General features: G+C 40.2%; 1 protein-coding gene across 1 annotated transcript in view; it reads left to right on the top strand.

Annotated features, from left to right (window-relative positions):
• Positions 1-22,773, top strand: part of ralaa (v-ral simian leukemia viral oncogene homolog Aa (ras related)) — a 32,718-nt gene extending 9,945 nt beyond the window's left edge. Inside the window, exons 2-5 of the mRNA XM_084325721.1 lie at positions 14,789-14,992; positions 18,612-18,820; positions 20,399-20,573; positions 21,845-22,773. Of these exons, the coding sequence (XP_084181847.1) occupies positions 14,879-14,992; positions 18,612-18,820; positions 20,399-20,573; positions 21,845-21,958 (612 nt within the window). The 5' untranslated portion in view covers positions 14,789-14,878 and the 3' untranslated portion in view covers positions 21,959-22,773. The remainder of the gene's footprint in view (positions 1-14,788; positions 14,993-18,611; positions 18,821-20,398; positions 20,574-21,844) is intronic.
• The last annotated feature ends 300 nt before the right edge of the window (positions 22,774-23,073 follow it).

Genomic DNA, 23,073 nt, shown 5'->3' with positions numbered 1-23,073 from the left:
AAATTTTGCTTTTGTTGCTGGTTGATTCTCCTCAGCTTCTCTCTGGTACTATACGAGAAGATAAATACACTTTTAAAACCCTTTGTTTATCTTTAGATCAGAGAGAGAGAGAGAGAGAAAGAGAGAAAGAGAGAGTGGCTGCTGGAGATTTTAGGTCTACTGAGCGCACCTTTCTAGTTATGACCCGAAAACAAGGGTACTTGAGAGAGAGAGAGAGAGAGAGAGAGAGAGAGAGAGAGATATGCTCGGAGCATTTATTAACGTTACATTTTCAACAACATTGCTGCTAATTGGACACTTCATGGAGGCGGGGTAACGTTGTGTCGAGTTCATGTGTGTACTGGTGTAGGATGGGCTCCGGCTCCGCTAGACCTAACGTTGGAAACGGGGTAGTTGTGTCGAGTTCATGTGTGTACTGGTGTAGGATGGGCTCCGGCTCCGCTAGACCTAACGTTGGAAACGGGGTAGTTGTGTCGAGTTCATGTGTGTACTGGTGTAGGATGGGCTCCGGCTCCGCTAGACCTAACGTTGGAAACGGGGTAGTTGTGTCGAGTTCATGTGTGTACTGGTGTAGGATGGGCTCCGGCTCCGCTAGACCTAACGTTGGAAACAGGGTAGTTGTGTCGAGTTCATGCGTGTACTGGTGTAGTGGGCTCGGCTTGACGTTACTCCGTTTCCATGAAGTAATAGGTGGCCAGCTAGCTAGCATTAAGCTAACGGAGGAACGACAGCTAACGTTAGCTTAGGGCTGGGCGATATGGAAAGAAATCATATCGCGATAACGATATGATAATGTTATCATATTTCTCGATATCGATAATTATCGAAATTGTTATAAGTATAATTTTTTTTCGTTTTTTTTTTTTTTTTTTATAAACAACAGATGTATGTTTATTTTGCAGCAATTCTTTGTCATTGCCGCCATCTTTAGTGTTACAGCCCCTCACACTCCAGTTCTCAGGCTGCAGCTGGTTTAAAAGCTAAAGTAAACCGGCTTCTCTGCTGGCTGTGGCTCCAGGGGAGTTGAACAGTTCTGGCTCTGCTAGTTTCTTTTCGATCTTTTGGCGCTTTTTTGGTGGACAAACCACCGCACATGTGCACCGTGACTCGTGACTGGAGTCTAGCTCTGCTAGCACACATAGCCTACTGTGTACAGACGGTTTCAAACTGTATTTTAAATTAGAAAGCAAACAAAATAAATGGACAAGAGAAAAATATATCTCAATTTGGTCAGTATTGTCATTTGGACAAGCAAAGCCATTACTTTAAGTTGCAGGCAAGAAAGACAAGTCTGTCCACTGTCTCTGTTTTAAAACTGCCCTGTTGCAGGTCACAAAAAAAAAACAAAAAAAAAACGATTTTTAATTTTTTTTTTATTTCGATATTCGATATCGATTATTAAAATATATCGCGATATTTATCGTTATCATTATATCGCCCAGCCCTACGTTAGCTAATAATAGCATTGTTTACAAACTGAAGACAGGGCTGCGCTGCCCGGCTGTGAGGGGGAGGAGGCTGCAGCAGCTTGTGTCTGTTGCTCTGAGCGAGGAGGAGGAGGAGGCGGAAGGGCAAGGCTCTGGCAGCGCGTCTGTCTGTCAACAACTTGCGGGAGCAAGCCAGCTGGTACCGATACTGCAGAAAGTATCGGTACTTCGGGAAATAAGTATCGAAGCCGTTTTAAATATTCAGTATCGATATGTATCGATACTTCGATATTTTTGACAACACTACACAGTTGCATTCAATATTTAAATAATGTTAGTCTAAATAAATGTAGACAGATAATGTACGTATTTTAAAAATAGAATGAACAGAGCAGTGTTGTTTTTAAACAGTACAGTGTGTGTGTTAGTTTGATGTATGCTGCCATTTATATTGATGGCCTATATTGTTTATTTATTTATTTTAAATAACAGTGACACTGTTCCCTTTGATAAGAAGTCCAGCCATATTACTTTCATTGTATTTCAAATACTGCACTTTAATTTCAAGCAGAAAACTAATCTTTCCATTAAGAACTGACAATCAGGGAATTTAAACATGGTTGACATTGTTTCTTTGTGTTTATATTAAAGAAAGGAAAGTCTAGTGCTGTCTGAGAATATTGTTTGTTTGCACTAAGTTAATACTTTGACAAATGTGGCCTATATTTTTCAGTCAGTTCGGTCTTTGTGTGCCAAACATTATTTAAGGCTGTAAACACTGTAACCCACCCCTTTTTTTTTTTTTTTTTTTTTTTTATATATATCACTGATTCTTGAGAGTTGGGACAAAACATGTCCTACATAGAAAAGTCTAATTTATATAAAAAAGAAAGAAATTCATAATGATTGACATACTCACAAAGTTACATCTAAAGGTATTGTGTATACATATTTGTTTAAATGTATAATCTGTGGTTAGAAGCTCCCATGTTAATTATCTTGTCCTCAGCAAGGGGTCAGATTATTGACCAGCCCAAAAAAGCTTGAAAGACCTCTCCACTTGTGAAAACATACATATCAAATCAAAGATAAGGGTTATACATGTATAAAACAATGCATGCCATGAAACTCAAATAATATTGCCCATAGAAATCTACCTATCAAAGTTGTGTCCTCAGTTTATGTCAACTCTGTCAGACCTTTTCATAAACCTAATTAAATCAGGCAATAGCATGGCTAGCTCTATCCCTGAGGACCCCTTTTCCTTCCCCTGAATGTGGTGAATGCAACACTACCACACATGGTCTGGTAAGTTTTACACTTTTTGATATTTTAGACAAACAATGTCAATATGGACTACTTCCTGCTTCAGCAAAGCAAGCTGCTTTTACTGTCGCTCCGCTCCGCTGCTTTTGCCTATCGCTATTATAATGATTTATTACAGCCCTTTCAACTTTAATTACTCTGTACGTTAACTCCCAGTTCCTATGGTACTTCTCCAGAACTGTGAATTTTCGTATCTATTCAGATTTTTTACCACAGTCGAAAGGACGAGTAGCAAGATTCTCCGTGGGAGGAATAGCGAGCCGTCTTATCAGCTACACACAAAGGACTATGTCGGAAGGCAAGGATATTTATGAAAGACGAGGAAGGTTTTCCTTGTTATTTTGAGTTTTAACGAGACGGAAGACGACAGTGGTTTGGTCGTGTGAGTAATAGCACAGCTCCAGGGCAACGGAACTGCCCCGTGTAGGGGAGAGAAACGGACATCTCCGGGGCGACGGAAGCTGCCCCGTTTAGGAGAGAGCGACGGACAGCTCTCTTGTATGATATTTCATAAAGACCCCGGTTGTGAAGTGAGTGACCCACCATCACCACCATCACCACCACCACCACCATCATCACCACCATCATCATCATCACCACCACCAGCTAAGTACCTAGCTTAGCTTCAGCTTAGCCTAACCTGAAAAGACAGGAAATAAGGGAAGATGCCGGGACTCGGCTCTCCCACAGAATGTACTAACTGCTTGAAGATGAGTATGAGGATTGTAGAGCTGGAGGCTCGGGTTTCTACCCTGTACCAAATACAGCAGGATGAGCAACTCCTTGACTCTATTTTTGAAGCTACTACAAATATAGCCAACAATACCATGATTGAGACCTGGCCTATGCTAGTAGCTACAGAACAGCACCACCCAAAAGACGGTCCTTGGCACAACCAAGGAGCTAAACCAAAGCAGTGGACCACCGTCAAGGATAAAAGGAGAAATAAACGAACCAGGACCTCACCCCCGGTACCGCCAGGAAATAGTTTCAACCTACTCTCGGAAACACGCATATCAACACCCAAAGCAAAGAGACATAGAAGCGTGGCTAACAACGCTAACGAAGCAAACAGCGAGCGTAACGGAGCTCACGCTAACGACGCTAATAGCAAGAATACCGGAGCTCACGCTAACACTAGCGAAGCAAACAGCTGGCATGCCGGAGCTCACGCTAATGCTGGCGAAGCTAACAGCCGGCACATCAGAGCACACGCTAACGATGAGACGACAAGGAAAACAGAGCCACGAGAGCGTCGCAGTAGCCGACGCCGAAGGTACGAGACTAACATTAACATGACGGCTACTGAGAAGGCTAGTGGTACAGCTAGCGAGGCTATTTCACCAAGGCCACAAGACTGGTGAGAACCGGCAGACTCTGCCTAATCCAAAAACAAACAGCCCCAGAACTGTTGGAAAGAAAAATACTAACTTCACACAGAAAACAGACTGCATATTGATTGGAGATTCCACAACAAGGTACGTGGAAATGGCAAACACAGAAAATCGATGTCTAGAAAACACATCTGTGAAGGAGCTGACCAAAATACTTCCAACACTCCAGACATAACAAAAATTGTCATTCACTCTGGATCGTTTGACATCCTGCGAAGGAAAACGGGCACAGAGACATTGAAAGAGGATTTCACTTGCTTAATGAACACACTAGACAAATATCAGGATGTATCCATCAGTGGACCAATTGCATGCTATCGCAGAGGACAAGAAGCCTTTAGTCGACTCCTACATTTTAATTCATGGTTAGAATCTGCCTGTCTTACACACGGACTGAATTTCATTGACAATTTTAATGTGTTCTGGAATAATCCTGAACGCTTTCAGAGGAATGGATTCTTCCCAAACCGCCTTGGTTCGAAGCTTCTAGCAGCAAACCTACGTCATGCCTTAGTGACTTCCAAGGGCATCAAACTCGTGATACAAGCACAAGCACAAGGCGTCCTGTCCCCAGACAAGGCCATCATGGCCACCAGCAACGCGCTTGATCAAATGTCCCCGAGAGCGCTAATCAAACCAGCTCATCATGCACTAGAGGAGACGGACAATCTGCTAGCACCAAAAAGTGTATTAAATGAATAGTACAAACACCATGCCATCTTTCAAAACATACCGGTAATCTTAACCAGCCAATGGCATGGTAAAAGCTATAACAGATATACACCATCAATGCGTTCACCTGCTATTAACCTCAAAGCCATCAAGGTCAAGCCAAAGCAGACCTCCTCTAAAGAAGTCCAGCTAATAAAATTAGCCCTCCTAAATGTCAGATCATTGAATAATAAAACATTTTTAGTAAATGATCTCATTAAAGAAAATAACTTGGATTGCATTTGCCTAGTAGAGACATGGCTAAATAATGACACAGCTACATCAATAATGATTGAGGCTTCTCCACCAGACTATAATTTTTATCAAATACCCAGAAAAAATAGAAGGGGTGGCGGAGTTGCAGCAATTTTCTCCTCAAAACTCTTGTTTAGAATCACGGAACTAGGCGAGTTCATGTCGATGGAATATCTTGCCATTGAGCTGAAAACAGAATCAATCATTATTGTCACGATTTACCGACCGCCCAGACACTCACCAATATTTATACAGGAGCTCTCTGAACTGATCTCATTATGTGTTATCGGATATGATAAGGTGATCCTAAATGGAGACTTGAACATCCATTTTAATAAGAAAACAGACTCCAAAACTATAGAGCTAGAAAATCTACTGGATAGCTTTGACCTAACACAACATATAACAAATGCAACTCACAAGCTTGGAAATACATTAGACTTAGTTATAACAACAACTGGGCTAAGCATAACAAATGTCTCAATAACTGAATTACCTGTCTCCGACCATCACTGTATATTTTTTGATACTCAAATAACCCTTACTAAAACAAAAAAAGAAATCATAGTTAAAAAGAGGCTCCTAAACGACAAGGCTGAATCAAAGTTCATTAATCTTATCAGATTACATGAACCACACAATCATGACAGCTCTCTAAATGAAATGGTAGAAAATCTCAATGATGCACTGTCATCTGTATTAGATTCTGTCGCCCCACTAAAAATGAAAAAGAAAAAAACCAGAGCCTCGCCCTGGCTGAACTATAATGCTGTCAACAAAGAAAAAAGGAAATGTCGTGCAGCAGAGCGAAAATGGAGAAAAACTAAAACCACCACATGCTGTGATATATACAAAGATGCTTTAACTGCTTATAATAAAACCATCCGCTTAGCAAGGAAAGACTACTTCTCTAAAATCATTACAGAAAATGCTGGAAACTCCAGAATCCTTTTTTCCACTATTAACCTACTACTCAACACTGCCCCTACACCTCCTCAGTCATCAACGGTTAAGTGTGAAGAACTTGCACTATTCTTTAACAACAAAATAACCTTGATCAGGGCCAGCATTACTCATGATGGAAATAAAGCTGATTGCAGCAAACCGTGCAATGTAACCATGAGAAGTTTCACATGCATCACATTAGATGTACTCTGCAAAACTGTCTCAGAATGTAACTCCTCCACCTCAGACATTGACCCTATGCCTACAGCTTTCTTCAACCGGGTGTTTAATAGTGTTTCAAGCCCTGTGCTAGATATCATAAACACTTCCCTTAGAACTGGTATTTTCCCAGATGCCTTTAAAACAGCAGTTGTAAAGCCATTACTAAAAAAACCTAACTTGGATAGTAATGAAATGGCAAATTATCGTCCAATATCCAACCTACCATTCATTAGCAAAGTACTTGAAAAGATAGTTTCAGTTCAAATAAATTCCTTTCTTGAAGAAAACAACATCTTAGAGAATAAGATCTCCATCCTTGTCCTGCTAGATCTCAGTGCAGCATTTGATACAATCGATCACGATATTCTAATCGATCGTCTTGAAAACCTTGTCGGTTTCTCAGAACATGTACTAAGCTGGTTCAAAACATACATCAGAGGGAGGAAATTCTATGTTAGACTAGGAGAGCACATGTCTGATATATACGACAACAACTATGGAGTTGCACAAGGGAGTTGCTTAGGTCCTTTACTCTTCTCCCTTTACATGTTACCGCTGGGTGATATCATCAGAGAACATAATGTAGATTTCCATAGCTATGCGGATGATACACAACTGTACATATCTGCTGAACCAAATGATACAGCGATCAGCTCCATTACAGACTGCTTACTGGCAATAAATAAATGGATGAGTAAGAACTTCCTGAAACTAAATGAGAACAAAACTGAAATTCTAATTATCGGCCCCAAAACTAAAAAATAAACGTTAATAAAGAACCTAGGAGGACTAACCCCTTGGATCAAATCTGAGGTCACTAGTCTCGGGGTTATCATAGATTCAGAACTAAACTTCAATTCTCATATTAGCAAAGTAACGAAAACATCGTTCTTCCATCTCAGAAATATAGCAAAAGTACAACCATTTATTAATCAGAACGATGCTGATAAGCGAATTCATGCATTCATATCTAGCCGGTTAGACTACTGTAATGCACTTTTCACAGGTCTCCCTAAGAAAACCACAGAGAGGCTTCAGCTAATCCAAAACTCCGCAGCCCGACTGCTAACTAGAACCAAAAGGAGAGAGCACATTAGTCCAGTCTTAGCTGCTTTACACTGGCTTCCTGTAACATTTAGAATTGACTTTAAGGTCCTTCTCCTTACATACAAAGCTCTAAATGGACAGGGACCTAGCTACATCACCAACACTCTAATAAATTACACGCCAGCAAGAACACTGCGATCATCAGCTGCTGGACTACTAGAGGCTCCCAGAAACAGTCAAATGCAGCCTTTATCAACTATGCCCCAAAACTGTGGAACAAACTACCCCAAAACATCAGGGAAGCCAACTCGCTAGACATCTTCAAAAGACAGCTTAAAACCTATCTCTTTGCTCAGGCATTTCAATGACTTACCTGCACTATTCTTACCCTGCCTACTTTACTATGCTAATTTTATCTTATTTTACACTGCCTATCAAATTCATGTGTCGGTTATCACACTTTTTACTTCTTACTGATGACTATTTTTAAACTGAATCATTTTAAACTATTTTTCACACTTTTTACTGTAACCTTGCTATTTACATTTTTTACTGTTGTTGTATGTCCGTTCTATTTTATAATTTTTAGACTATTTTTAAACTTAATCATTTTAAACTACTTTATTATATGTATTACTGAATAGAGAGCCTATTAGGATGCTAGATCCTAATGTGAAACACTGTGATTTACCATACCCTGCCTATCAAATTCATGGGTCGGTTATTGCACTTTTTATTTCTTACTGAAACACTGTGATTATTTGTATTACTGAATAGAGAGCCTATTAGGATGCTAGATCCTAATGTGAAACACTGTGATTTACCATACCTTGCTATGCTCGCTCATGCCTGTATTTTTTATGTCTGTTCTATTTTATAATTTTTAGACTATTTTTAAACTGAATCATTTTAAACTATTTTTATTATTTGTGTTACTGAAAACTGTAAGCGGAGAGCCTATTGGGATGCTAGATCCTAATGTGAAACACTGTGATTTGCCATACCTTGCTACCTGTCTATCTTTTTATGCCCGCTTATGCCTATTTTTTACTGTTGTGAAGCACTTTGAACTGCAACCTCTGTATGAAAAGTGCTATACAAATAAAGTTATTATTATTATTAATATTCCGATGGTCACAGCTGGAACATGTCAACACCGTCTCTCCGTTATTATACTTTAAAAAAAAACAATAGTGGATTGAATTCAAGTGTTTCAGTGAGATTATTAAGACGGCTAGCAACTGCCAAAAAACTAGCTAGCTGCAGTGCACAATACAGGCTTGGAGGGAAAATGTGTGCCCTTTTGTCAACTCCGTCAGACGTCAACTCCATCAGATTGTGTGTCTGACGGAGTTGACGTGTAAGCTGATGGAGTTGACAAATCCATCAATAACCTCATAATATGCTATTATTATACTATTTTTGAACATGGTAAAGGATTTAAATGTTATTTCAGAGTTTTATCTGCACAGAAGTGTGCATATAATAGCATGCATCAGAGCATGGGCAGGCTGTGGTCTGCTTATTGAATAATTGTCTTACTTTCCCAGCACATGTGTTAATAAATAAATATAAATATATCACTTGTCTACGTTGATTGATTGATTGATGTAAAATATGGTGCAGTGTGTAGTTTTCACTACCGAACATCTACACTCTTGCCTCTTATAGAGCGGGGAAGGAGTTCCATGTTGCCCTTTCATATCCCAGAAGAGATACAAGACTGAAGAAAACAGTTATTCTTGTTATTATACTGTTTACTTAGATCATCAGAGCAGAGGGGCACGGTGGTAAACTGTGGATATTTGTTAGGTTTTAGTGAGTTTTTCCTTACCTTCGCGTGGGGTATGTCTGGGAGTGCTTGCATTCTTTCATTTATTTGCATTTATTTTAAATTGGTTGGACCTTATGGTGTTCTTGTTCTGTTCTTGACTTATTGTTATGTTTCTTCTTGACTTGTTTAAAGAAGACGTGTACGGCTCATGGGGACATTAACGTGTGTTGTCGGGCCTTACAAATAAATTTGATTTGATTTGATTTCATCTTAATATCTTTATAATAATTCTTAATATAGGACTGGTTCATGCTTGTCTAGATTGCTGCATCATCCTTTCTCTGACTTTCCATCCATAGTGTAATACATTATGGTATGGAGTGATCAACAGGATAATTCTTTGCTAGTCAGTTGTCACAATCTTATCAGTTGTAATTAAGGCTGTCAAAGTTAACACGGTATTAACGCGTTATCGCCCGATTCTATTAACGCCACTATTTTTTTTAACTCACGATTAACTTTTAAGATTATTATTATTTTTTTATTACTAGACTTCACTCAGGTGTATTATTGATGCTCTCATTGATACTATGTTTGTTTCTGAAGTGTGTGTGTGTGAGATATATATATATAGAGAGAGAGAGGGGGGTGAGAGAGATGAGGAAGGGGCAAGAGAGAAAGAGAGCCGGGTGAGTGTGAGAGAGAGAGAGGGGGCCGGGGGGGTGTGTGATTACTCAGCCCTTGTGTGGGTGAATGTAACAAGTTCCTAACGTTTTCTTTCTCCTATTATTTCATGCACACTTTATTCATTGTTTTAAATTATTATTTTCTTTTAAGTTATTTTGTGCATCACTCTGTTTTGAATTTGATGCAAATTTGCAATGCATGAGGGTCATCCTTTTGTGTTAAATGGCTGCATAAAGCAAGCATTTGTTGACTCATGTTGATAAGATTATTAAAACTTGGAACTTGAAAAATATCTGTTTAAGGTAGATAAAAATGTTAAAAAAAATGCGATTAATTCATGATTAATCGTGAGTTAACTATGGACAATCATGCGATTAATCACGATTATATATTTTAATCGATTGACAGCACTAGTTGTAATATACCCTAGGATTATTGGAATGAATGTCTTCTTGAATTTTCTTGAATTTTCTCCCACTGCTTCCACTGAACATGGATTTTGTCTGCACAAGCCAGTGTGAAGATGTTTGCAACATCTAGTTGTAGAAACTACGCACTGCAGCTTTAACGTCAATCAATCAATCATGTTTAGTAAATAGACACCTGATTTTATAGTCTTATTCTAATACATTTTCATGACTTTTGTATTATAGGAAAGCATGGCTAGACAGAAATTGTCAGTTGAGGAGCGAAGGAGAAGAAATAGAGTACCAATGAAAGAGAAGAATTACACAGTGACGAAGAGAGCAAACATGTCATGCAAGAGCAGGAAAGACAAAGGTGGAAAAAGAGGGTTCAAGACAAAAAAGTAATAGAAATAGACAAGATGGGAGACAGGGCACAGAGGTATCGGAGAAAATATTGGAGGTCAAGAAAAGGTGCAGATAGAAAAGGTCCTGTGAAGGTGCGGTGCTGGAGGCAAACACCCCCCCAGATCAGGATATTCTAGATAACAATGCCAGACAGCGCAGAGAGTCTCTCAGACAGGAACAGAAACAAAGTAAAACACGAAAAAGGCATTCAAGAGAAATACAAACTTTAAAAGAGAAGATTACAAATGTAACAAAGCAACAAAACAACCTGAGAAAAACAATAATGTGCTGAAAAAAGGCTACAAATACTGTACATCACCACTGGACTCTCCAGGCACGGAAACAAAGAATATGCTATCAGGAAGCAAAGTAAGCAATCAGAAAATCCAAAAGGCCCTGCTATTCCACCACATCCTCAGAAGAGAGCTGAAGACAAACAAACAAACTCCTGGCCCACGGCGCCAAAAACCAGCACTGAGTGTGTCATCAGGCACGATTCTTAAAAAGTATCGTCTTCTTCAACAAATGAAAGACTTTGGGTTAACCTATAAGTTAATGAGAGAAAGGGAGCATCCTCAGAAAAAGCCAACATTCATACAGGGTGTAACACAGACTGTCCAGGATTTCATCCTGAACTCTGCACGTGTGACGATGTGTGAAGATGGATAGTGCTAATGATGACTTTGTCATTATAAATTATTTCCCATATCTTTTCAAATCTGAATAATTCCCCCAGTCCGGCCCTGCGAAGGGGTGAACAATTGTCAAATCTGCCATTTTGAAATCCAAAATGATGTAAGTTAGAGTTATCATATCCGAAAATGTTTCCTATATTTTAATTCCCCACAAGAAACACATATTTTAGACACCCCTCATGTTAAGATTTCTTTAAAATTCATGTTTGCACAAAAGTATGGCCCGCCCTAATATGACGACCACTGGTGGCTAGCCAAGATCATCGATGTGGATACTGATCAATAAGATGTAAAAGTGGAATTTCTGCATCCCCATGGTCCAACAGAAAAGGTTCCGTTTCTGCCCAGTTCAAGACATCATAGTGAAACTAATCGGAAATGCAGAAGGAAATGAAGAGGAGAAGTGCAGGGTGAGAACGTGGAGATCAGGAAGTTGTGTAGATGAAAACAGGGACGAGAAGAAGGGGTCCAGGGCCCCGTTTCATGTACCTGGATAACTGAGTTAGCCGGATAACTTTAGCTGGATAACTGGGTTAGCCGGACTTTCCGGTTTCATATACGTGGATTTTCCAGATCACCATGCCAACAGATCCAAAAGTTTGAGCCTGCTCGAAAGCAGAGTTCAAGTTCAAGTTAGCCTGAACTATCGCCACGCCCCCGCAAAGAAGTGACAGCCCGTTTCCTGAAACTATTCCCACAGTCTACGATCTGCATTATACCATTCTGAATTACGTTTTTGTGCTCCATTCTTCCAGAGGGGGCTTTTGAAATGTAAAATAGACCCAAAATGCTGATATTAAATTCACTTTGTCCTAAATAATGCACGTTATATATACCGTGGCGACGGTGGCGCTCGCTCGTGCGATGTACACATGATGTGGTTATTTTAATTGTAACTGGGATTAAGATGTCTGATGAGATGCGCTGTTTGACGGATTTGAGAAATTGAATGAGCCGTTGACGTCACATTAATGAATGAGGATAAAGAGATAAACTTCATTCAAAACAAAGGATATTCTAAACACGGGTCTCTCGTTCATTAATGTATAAACAATGAATTTATCCCATCTGGCCCAGTGGCCCAGCGGTAGTGCTCAAGCCTGCCAATCCAGCGACCGGGGTTCAAATCCCGGTGTTTCCAATATGATTTTTTTGAATATAATATTAATGATTATACGCCAAAGTAGCCTGGTTTTAAGTTAAAATATTATAAATCTACATGCATTGAGGATGTCATTCTTTATATAGCTCTCAACGTGCACCAAATTGAATTATTCCTATATTGCAAAAAGAAGGAAAAGACTAGGGTCTTGAACCCCGGTCGTCCGTGTGAAAGTCAAAAGAACAACCCGTTACACCACAGAGAAGATAAGTAAAAGATTGACTATACATCAATCAATGGGTAAGAGAGCCGTATCGTAATTCTGTATAACAGTTAACTAATAATTTTCGCTAGCAAGATCTCATTTGATTATTCAATCCAGCAGGCAAGTTTAAAGAAATATAATCTGATTGATTGAGGTAATGAGGGACTTAGAATTAGCCTATAGATAACGCATTTAACTTGTCGGCGAGGCGATTGAGCCGTATTGCAATCTGTCAATAAAGTCTTAAATCAATTAATCAATCAATGCCGTTGAGAATCAGGATCTCTGCCATCGATACGTGCTGGCTTTTCACCTAAAACGGCCGCGCGCATTTAGCCTGACTCGCAAGTCTGGCTTGAGTTAACGAGACTGAATCCACCTTTGTGAAACAGGAAAATCCCGGCTTCGAACATCGGGTTAACTGAAGCTGGATAATGGACATCTTGATCGACTTAGTTGAACCACGTACATGAAACAGGGCCCTGGTCTCCATTACTGTTTTTGTTGTTGGAAACAGTGCATTTTGTAATAGTTGGAAACAGTCTATGTAAAGTTTGTTGTTATTACAATTGAGTTAACAAAATGTTCAGTATAAGACAAGGGGTTATTAGTTCTTATCATTGTCACTTCCATCTGTTTTAAAAAAATGCATGTGTTCATTTATCAGAGATGCATATACAATTTTGTCAACTCTGTCAGTTTCTCGTCAACACCGTCAGATCATTGTCAACACCGTCAGATGTTTGTTTTTGTTAATTCTGTGGAAAATACAAATTCCTTCTTCAGTTTATGTTGTTTAAGTAATAAAGGAGCATCAAATCTTCATCCTCTTGTCTTATTTACTTAATGATCTTTTTTTTATCATATCAAAATTAAAAACAAAGTTTGAAAATGCAAATATTTCTAAATCTGGGTTTTCAGAATAGTGTGAAATTACACCGGAGGTTTATATATTATATTTGATTGCATACCAGAGTAACTAAACACTATTACAACATACTTCAGAACTTTAGATTCTTGTTGGACTGGAATAATTAGAATTATATACTTTTTTGTGTGTCTGACGGGAGTTAACACAAATCAAGTTTCAAAGGGAAACATGTGAATTTGTTGAAAATGTTTTTCTATGTAGAGCCCGCACCTTTACATGGTTAAATAGCTCAGACCTTTATCTACACATGAATATACAACTCTAATCAATATAGTGTGCATTCTCAAAATATAATATTAAAAAGTGTTTTGTCCCGACTCTCAAGAATCAGTGATATATATATATATATATATATGAGAAGCATGTTTAGATTTGAGTGTTAAATTTCTTTTAAATAAAAATGTACGTATATCGAACCGAACCCAAAACCGTGACCCAAAAACCGTGATACGAACCGAACCGTCCATTTTGTGAACCGTCCCACCCCTATGTTATTTTATGCAGATTCACCATATAAATAAAATAAAGATGACATAAATCCACAACATTTGACTAAAATGCCGTGCTAACATCTGAGGTGCATTTATTTTCCATTTTAGTCAAATGTGGTGACATTCCTCAGTTTATATGGTATTTAAGACACATTTTCAAATACACTGGAAGCCAATGGCAGTGGTGAATCGGCAGAAAATAATTACCACATTTTTCAGTAATGGGAAAAGATTATGAAAAAAGAAGGGAGCCTTGTTTTATATCAAGACAATAATTACTTGAAACCCACATGTCATAAAGACTGGTATGGTCCTTTAATATAATAGGCTCTTTAGAAAAGGCAACACATTCCAAACTTGTGAAGCTTTTAAAATGATACAAATGACGCATTCATGACTGTAGTAGTACGTTTTCTAAATTGACCAACGCTATAGTTGGCCTGAATGGCTGATATTGACAAGTACTCATCTCAGATCTGTGCTCCAATTGACTTATCTCAAACCCCACCCTCTTTTCTTGATCCTCCAATCACAACTGTTGCTTCCCGAAGTAACAGTTGTGATTGGAGGATCAAGAAAAGACGGCATGGCTTGAGATAGGTCAATTGCCAGATCCACGCAATACAGTAGGCCTGCTTCTATCCGTTATGAGAAATGTGTATCACTGGCATATCTAGTAATATTCTTGTGTTTTATCCCCACAGGAGAAGCTCTGCTCTTCACTGCAGCTGGACACTCTTCTTTCTCCTCCTCCTTCATCCACTCATACTTGGACCACTTGGTGTGTAAGAGCCATGGCTGCTGCAAAGCCAAAAGGACAGAACTCTCTTGCACTCCACAAAGTGATCATGGTCGGCAGTGGAGGGGTGGGAAAATCAGCCCTTACCCTCCAGTTTATGTATGATGAGGTGAGCAGGTATGTGTGAGAGAGAGAGTTGATGATGAGGTGAGCAGGTATGTGTGAGAGAGAGTTGATGATGAGGTGAGCAGGTATGTGTGAGAGAGAGTTGATGATGAGGTGAGCAAGTGTGTGTGTGAGAGAGTTTATGATGAGGTGAGCAGGTGTGTCAGAGTTAATAATGAGGTTAGCAAGTGTGTGAGAGACTGTTTATGATGAGGTGAGCAGGTGTGTGTGAGAGAGTATGATGAGGTGAGCAGGTGTGTGTGAGAGCGAGTATGATGAGGTGAGCAGGTGTGTGTGAGAGCGAGTATGATGAGGTGAGCAGGTGTGAGAGAGGTAATAACGAGTGGCAAGTGTGAGAGTTAATATTGAGGTGAGCAGGTGTGTGAGAGAGTTAATAACGAGGTGAGCAAGTGTGAGAGAGAGTATGATGAGGTGATCACTGATTAGGTGTGAGAGTTAATAACGAGGTGAGCAAGTGTGAGAGAGTTAATAATGAGGTGAGCAAGTGTGAGAGAGTATGATGAGGTGAGCAGGTGTGGGAGAGTTAATAACGAGGTGAGCAGGTGTGTGAGAGAGTCAGGCGAGCCAGCCACAGCGCGGCGGAGATCATAAATGGGTGATAGGAATCAGCTGGGTGGTGTAGCCACGGGGAAAGCATACAATTTTCTGACCGCTTCTGATCGCTTTAGAACGCTTTAGATAGTCTTTGAACCATTATAGGAACAATAGGCTCGCTTTGATCACCTCTCCCATGTAACCCATATATATTCTAAATAAATCGGATATCTGTGGTATCTGATAACGGAACTCAAGGTGTGGAGACTATTATTTGGATGGAGCACGTACGGAATCACGTCCCCGACTACCACTAGAAGCGGACCCAAGCAGAGGCCGCTACAGTTAATAATGAGGTGAGCAGGTGTATGAGAGGTAATAATGAGGTGAGCACGTGTATGAGAGAGTTAATAATGAGGTGAGCAGGGGCGGCTGATTGGCGCAGTGGGCAAGGCGCTCGCCTCTAACGCAGGATACGCTGGGTTCGAGCCCAGCTCTCGGTGTTGCTACCGGCTGGCCGGTCGTTCATACTAACACAATTGGCAAGTGTTAGAGGGTGGGAAAGTCGGTGGGTGGGGATTTGACATTGTGGACAGCGACTCCTACAGGTCGGTTTGGTGACGCCGGTGCGACGGAAGCAGGAAGTGACGGGGGCAGCATGAGCCTCCCACGCGTTACTCCTTGCCACTGAGAGTTCGAGCTGCTGCAGTGAAAAGATGCGACAGGCTGCCTCCTCGTGTACCGGAGGGGACACGTGATGCAAGGCTTCTGTCCTCACTACAACCGACCTGTGGGAGGCATAGTCTAGCAACGTCAAGACAGGGGAGGGAAGAATTGGATATACAAAATTGGGATGGGAGAAAAATAGAAAATGGGGAGAAAAAGTGGACAAAAAAAAATAATAATGAGATGAGCAGGTGTATGAGAGAGTTAATAATGACGTGAGCATGTGTATGAGAGAGTTAATAACGAGGTGAGCAGGTGTATGAGAGAGTTAATGAGGTGAGCATGTGTATGAGAGAGATTTAATAATGAGGTGAGCAGGTGTATGAGAGAGTTAATAATGAGGTGAGCATGTGTATGAGAGAGTTAATAATGAGGTGAGCATGTGTATGAGAGAGTTAATAATGAGGTGAGCATGTGTATGAGAGTTAATAATGAGGTGAGCATGTGTATGAGAGAGTTAATAATGAGGTGAGCATGTGTATGAGAGAGTTAATAATGAGGTGAGCAGGTGTATGAGAGTTAATAATGAGGTGAGCATGTGTGTGAGAGAGAGTTAACACATTCAGTGCCAGCCACGAGACATCTTGTTATTTCATGCCATGCGTTGAGTGCCAAGGACGAGAAATCTCGTTTTTAATCGTTATTCTTTTTATTGGTGATTTCCATTCATTTTTTTATTGGTGATTTCTATTCATTTTTCATCAATCTAGCCACACGTTACCATTGGGACTGGCTTTGAGCTCAAACAGGGAAAATACTGCCCCCTATCGTCTCTCCTGATGGTATTGCACCCATTGGATTGGACTGAATGAAATGGATGGGAAAAAAAGACTCCGGAATCCACATTTTACTTATCAGGCATGTAACCGGAGACGATCCCATTCATTGCCCACCCTCAGAACAGTGTGGAATATGTGTTTCCAGTACCCAGCGTTGGATCAATAAACGCGATCGATATTTGGAATGGCGATCAGGAATTGGAATAATCTTTTTGGAGAACATCTGATCTGAGGTAAGGAATCAATTTTACCAGTCTTGGGGTAATCAGAGTTTTTTTAACCTATATCTCAGCGTGTCCCATATGTGTGTGCGTGTGTGTGTGCTGATCAGGAAATGGATAATCGATTTTTCAGCCCGCTTCTCTAGCGTGCATAAGTACACATATACTATCGATAATCTAGCGTTTATTTGAAAACGATTAATAAATAGGCCGAAAAATTACAACGTGTTTTGTGTATTCCACTAAAGAGCGATTCCTGCAGAATTTTTTTTTCTGGACGTTTAAAAAAACGAGCGTTTTTCAAAATGGTATAAAACGGAAATGTACAGATTAAAAAAACAATCCGTTTCGACAATGTTGACTGCAAACAAGTCATTGATAAGCGACGGGCGTATTAGACACATAGCCATAATTTAAGATATAGTTTATGCGTTCGCAAATGTGCTCACCCTCTCATTGACTACAGCGCTGGCACTCAAGTGCTAAATCGTGCGCCCCCTGCTGGTGTTAATAATGAGGTGAGCAGGTGTATGAGAGCATTAATAATGAGGTGAGCACGTGTGTGAGAGAGAGTTAATAATGAGGTGAGCATGTGTGAGAGTTAATAATGAGGTGAGCAGGTGTATGAGAGCGTTAATAATGAGGTGAGCACGTGTGTGAGAGAGAGTTAATAATGAGGTGAGCATGTGTGTGAGAGTTAATAATGAGGTGAGCAGGTGTGAGAGTTAATGAGTTGAGCAGGCGTGTTTGTGAGAGAGGGAGGGAGGGAGGGAGAGAGAGTTTACAGTATGTAATTGTGTAGGGCTGTCGGAAACAAATTTCAATATAATTTTTATTTTTATACCAAACTGCCTTATCGGGATTTTGGACAAATTTGCCTGCAATGTGAGCCAATGGGTCTTACAAAGCACAGCCCAATGCCTAATGATACTGTCCTATTGGTGTTACCCATAATGGAAAAGGCAACACACAATGAACTTGTTAATTGTAAGCAGTTTACACCTCCATTTTATGCTGTAATAATATGTAATTTTTATCATTAATATTTAAAATTCATTTGAATTCGACCTTTTCATAGTTGAATGATGTTCTTAGGGACAGTGACAGCCCTAATGATGTAGTGAGCAAGTGTGTATGTGTGTGTGAGAGAGAGAGAGAGAGAGAGAGAGAGAGAGGGGGGGAGAGATTGTATATAATTGTTCCTAATTTTTGTCTTTGCAAAATGAAAGGGTGACCAAGTTGACCCGCCTTTTTCAAATATAGGCACTATCATCTCTTCACAATTAGCTTGCCTGAATTTGTCACTCTCACATCCCTGACTGTCTCGTTGTTTCCCTCTCAGTTTGTGGAGGACTACGAGCCCACCAAAGCAGACAGCTACAGGAAGAAAGTGGTGCTCGACGGAGAGGAGGTGCAGATAGACATCCTCGACACAGCAGGACAGGAGGACTACGCGGCCATCAGGGACAACTACTTCCGCAGTGGCGAGGGCTTCCTCTGTGTCTTCTCCATTACAGAACTGGAGTCGTTTGCAGCGACGTTGGACTTCAGGTAAAGCGGCATAAAGAACAGTTTTTAAGAACAGATGGGACTGATTGGCAGGTGACTAGTGAAACTGAAGATTTTAGTTTTTACACACAAGCTTTTGTGTTTGGCATGGAGTTGTTTGTGTTCACTTTTTGTACTTTTTTAGACCATAGGAATAACATGTATGAATTCTTACATTGGGCATTCGTGTTGTCACGATACCAACATATTTACTTCAATACCAGTATCACAATACCAATTCTAAAATTATACCACAGCAAAAACCTAAAACATCAGGAAAAGTTATGGAATATAATATTAGAACAGAACATGGAACATTCTTTATAAAATAGTAAATTTTATTGATTTATATGCGAGCAAAACACTTGCACTGTGGAGTCCTGGCTTTAGACAGAATCACAACAGACAATGAGGAAAACTGCTTTGGTGAGTGTTCAGCTGACACTGTTGACACGCCCACTATGCAAAGCCTGTGCTCACGCACGCACACACACAGCTCCGGTCACGCACCCACTCTACTCATAGAAAATACGGCATCAGGCTATTATTCTAAAAGTAACGATACTAATAAAATGGAGTATAGGACAATTTTTAACGGCTAGGTATCACAATACTTATCTAGTATCGGTGTATTGTGCAACCCTATTGGGCATAGTTCCCCTTTTTATTTTGCTCTGGTTTCCTAGCTTCCATTAGAAAATATTCCTGAAAGTGGTCTGATATGCCCCAGTACATTCTACACCAGTAACAAAGACCTTCAATCAATCAATCAATCAAATGTATTTATATAGCACGTTTAAACACAACGCTTGTCAACCAAAGTGCTTCACATAGCTAAGCTAAGAACAAAGAAAAGTATAAAATAAACAGAAAAAAAAACAATCAACGGATAGACAAAGGAAAAACAGAACAACACGTCAACAAGTAAGGCAAGAGTCAAAGTGAGTCAGGGAAGGCCAGGCGATATAGGTGGGTTTAAACTTTTGAGTTTTGATTTAAAAGACTCGATGGAGGGGGCAGATTTAATGGACATGGGGATGCTGTTCCAGAGGTCAGGGGCTGCGACCGCAAAAGCATGTGCCCCCCTAGACTTGAAGTTGCCCTGGCGTTGGTATAGGGGGTGAGAAGGTCTGCTAGGTAAGCAGGGGCCTTACCATTTAGGGCTTTGTAAACCAATAAAAGGACCTTGAAGTCTATTCTAAAGCGCCCCGGGAGCCAGTGGAGGGAGGCAAGTACAGGGGTGATGTGAGCTCTCTTCCGGGTACCTGTGAGCAGTCTAGCGGCAGCGTTTTGTGGGAGTTGTAGATGGGCTATGGTGGATTTATTTAGCCCCAGGTACAGGGAGTTACAGTAGTCTAAGCGTGAGGATATGAAGGCGTGAATTACTCTTTCCAGGTCTGAGGGTGAGAGAATGGCCTTAATCCTGGCTATGGACCGGAGCTGGAAAAAGCACCCCGGTAGAGTGAACAGTGGTTCCAGGCGCTCACCAAATCTTGTTTCTAGTAGTGTTGTCAACCTTGGTTAATGTTCACATTGGTGGTATAGTTGATGATGGCGGTTGAATATTTTGTGTTTTTGCAGGGAACAGATTCTACGAGTAAAGGAGGATGAGAACGTCCCCTTCCTCCTGGTGGGCAACAAGTCAGACTTGGAGGACCGGCGGCAGATCAGCGCAGACGAGGCGAAGGCACGAGCGGAGCAGTGGGGCGTGTGTTATGTGGAAACTTCTGCTAAAACCCGTGCCAATGTCGATAAGGTAAGTCTGATTGGCTTAAAGGACCAACATTTTAGATTTTTCATTATACCTCGACCGTAATCGATCGTACTAAATTTTTTTTTAAATATTTGATGTTCTGATTATGGGCAGGAGCTAAAACAACAACAATCAAATGAACGACCAAGTCAAATGATTGCAATGAGCGAGCTTTGGAGGCAGCCCGGTGCGTTCCGATTGGGAAGGGTGTTATATTTCTAAGTTTGGCCCAAAATCAACGGCCGCCTATTGCTCCTTTAACACATTGGACGCCAAAAGCGAGTATACTCGTTATTGCCCGCCATGCGTTGTGCGCCAGAAACGAGTTAACTCGTTTTTGGGATCAATATTAAATTTTTTCGCCATGGCATTCATAATTCATCCAGCCTCCCTCCGGGACTGCAGCTGGACCCTGTCTGATATTGCCGCCGCCTGGTGGATGTCAGGCGAGTTACACTCCAAGCCAAACCGGAAGTGACGCTCGGTGCATCCAGGAAATTCCTCCGGCAGTAATATCTTGTAACGTGGGTCTAGATACACACTCAAGTGCATGGGATCGCTTTCGAAACGCAATAATCAATATGATTTCGGCGTTTATTGCGTCATACAAACGGGAAATGGATCTAGCAGATCGACGTCAAATAATTGGAATATTTTTCCTCCAGTCACATCTGCGAACGGTAAGAGGAATATAACGTTATTTTCAGCCCGATTGTTTATTCATTTCACGGCAATCCATCTGATCTGATCAAGCCGTTACTGACGATCAAGGAATTATAAACACCCCCCCCCCCCCTTTCCTTCACGCATGATGAAGCATAATGTATACCGATCATATACATTTGAATTTTTTAATATAGCGTGTATAGGAAAGAAACGCCAATCGATAATCTATCATATGCGTCAGGGCCTATAACTCGCGTTTTAGGAATTACTGCAGAAAACCTTAAAAACATACTTATATTCTCGACGGTATTAACACAACAATGTATGAATGAAAAAATATAACGTTCTCACATCCGGAACGATAGATACCGGATGTTGAATGGGCCATAGTAATGTCGATATAGCTATAGTATTTAAAAAGTTATAGCCCTGCAAAGAAGGTAAACATCTCCATAGGGTTACAGCACTTGCAGACTGGGCATAAGGATGGGCATACTGCGTGGCAGACAATGTGTTAAGAGTTAACTTACGTAGTTGTCAGACACATGGCATCATGAAACCATTTGTCAATATTGAACACTTGATGTGTGGTTTTCTTTTTTCCACAGGTATTCTTTGACCTGATGAGAGAGATCCGAGCGAGGAAAATGGAGGACAGCAAAGAGAAAAATGAAAGTAAAAGTTTGGCCAAAAGAATTAGAGAGAGGTGCTGTATTTTATAGTGGCAAAAGAGAGCAGCAGTGACTGCTTATGTACATACACATTTCTGATTTTCTTTTTGCATTTAATGGCCCTATGTTAGACCCCACCCTCTTTTCTTGATCCTCTAATTGCAACTGTTGCTTTCCTACAGATCTTTAGATTAGATTAGATTCACTTTATTGTCATTACACAGTACAAGACAGTACAAGGAGATTGTGTACGTCTAACCAGGATGTGACAATCAATAGTCAGTTGCAATATAAGACGCATATAAATAAAACTGTACAGTAAGGTGCAATGGCACAATGTGCAATGGTGAGAATACAAAATAATAATTAAAATAATCATTCAAATAAAGTCTACATAAGTTATGGCTATATACACAGGTATATAGTGAGGTGCAGTGGGCTAAGTAGAGTTTTGATTCAGAAGTCCGACAGCTGAGGGGAAGAAACTATTCGTGGTCCTGTGTCAGAAGTAGTAAGGTGGCACTCCATATTCCATTTTTAGGTCAACTTTTCATCACACTCCAAATAATTATTGTACAGTCTCCGTCTCTGACTTTGACCACATTACATTGTGTGTAACATGGATAGTTTTAATTTAGAACTAAACTAGCCCTAGATATTTAAAAGAAAATGCTACTACTAATAATAATAATAATACAAAAGTAAATGCATTGTAGAGTTTGAGGTGTATGATGTCGCAAACAGCTGTGCTGAATTACATTTTATAACGGTTAAGGTTTAGGTGGGAATATGCCATCTTACTGCACCCAAATCCATACATATTAGCCCATCTTCTTGGGTAATGTGTGGCAGTGTGATGTCACACCCATGACTCCCTTTATTTTATTAAAAAAAATTCTTGTATGCTTACATTTTTACCACAAATTCTATAAGATATATTTTAAGAACTGGCCCTGTGACTTAATATGTTGCCATCCCTATTCATATTTTTAGACTATGAAATCTTTTTTCTGATGACTTTTTTCTTCCACACTAATGTTTTTTTTTTCATTATTTTTTAACCACTCGTTCTTAATTGCACAAATTACATTGATCATCACCCTATAGGCTGTGAGTGACGCAACACTTGAAATATTTAATTCTGCGTTTCAGAACGTTTACCTCAG

This window comes from Notolepis coatsorum (genome assembly GCF_963971535.1).
Source record: "Notolepis coatsorum genome assembly, chromosome: 12".
NCBI lineage: Eukaryota > Metazoa > Chordata > Actinopteri > Aulopiformes > Paralepididae > Notolepis > Notolepis coatsorum.
The sequence above is the reverse complement of the archived record's forward strand: the minus strand, read 5'-3'. Positions and strand labels throughout refer to the sequence as shown.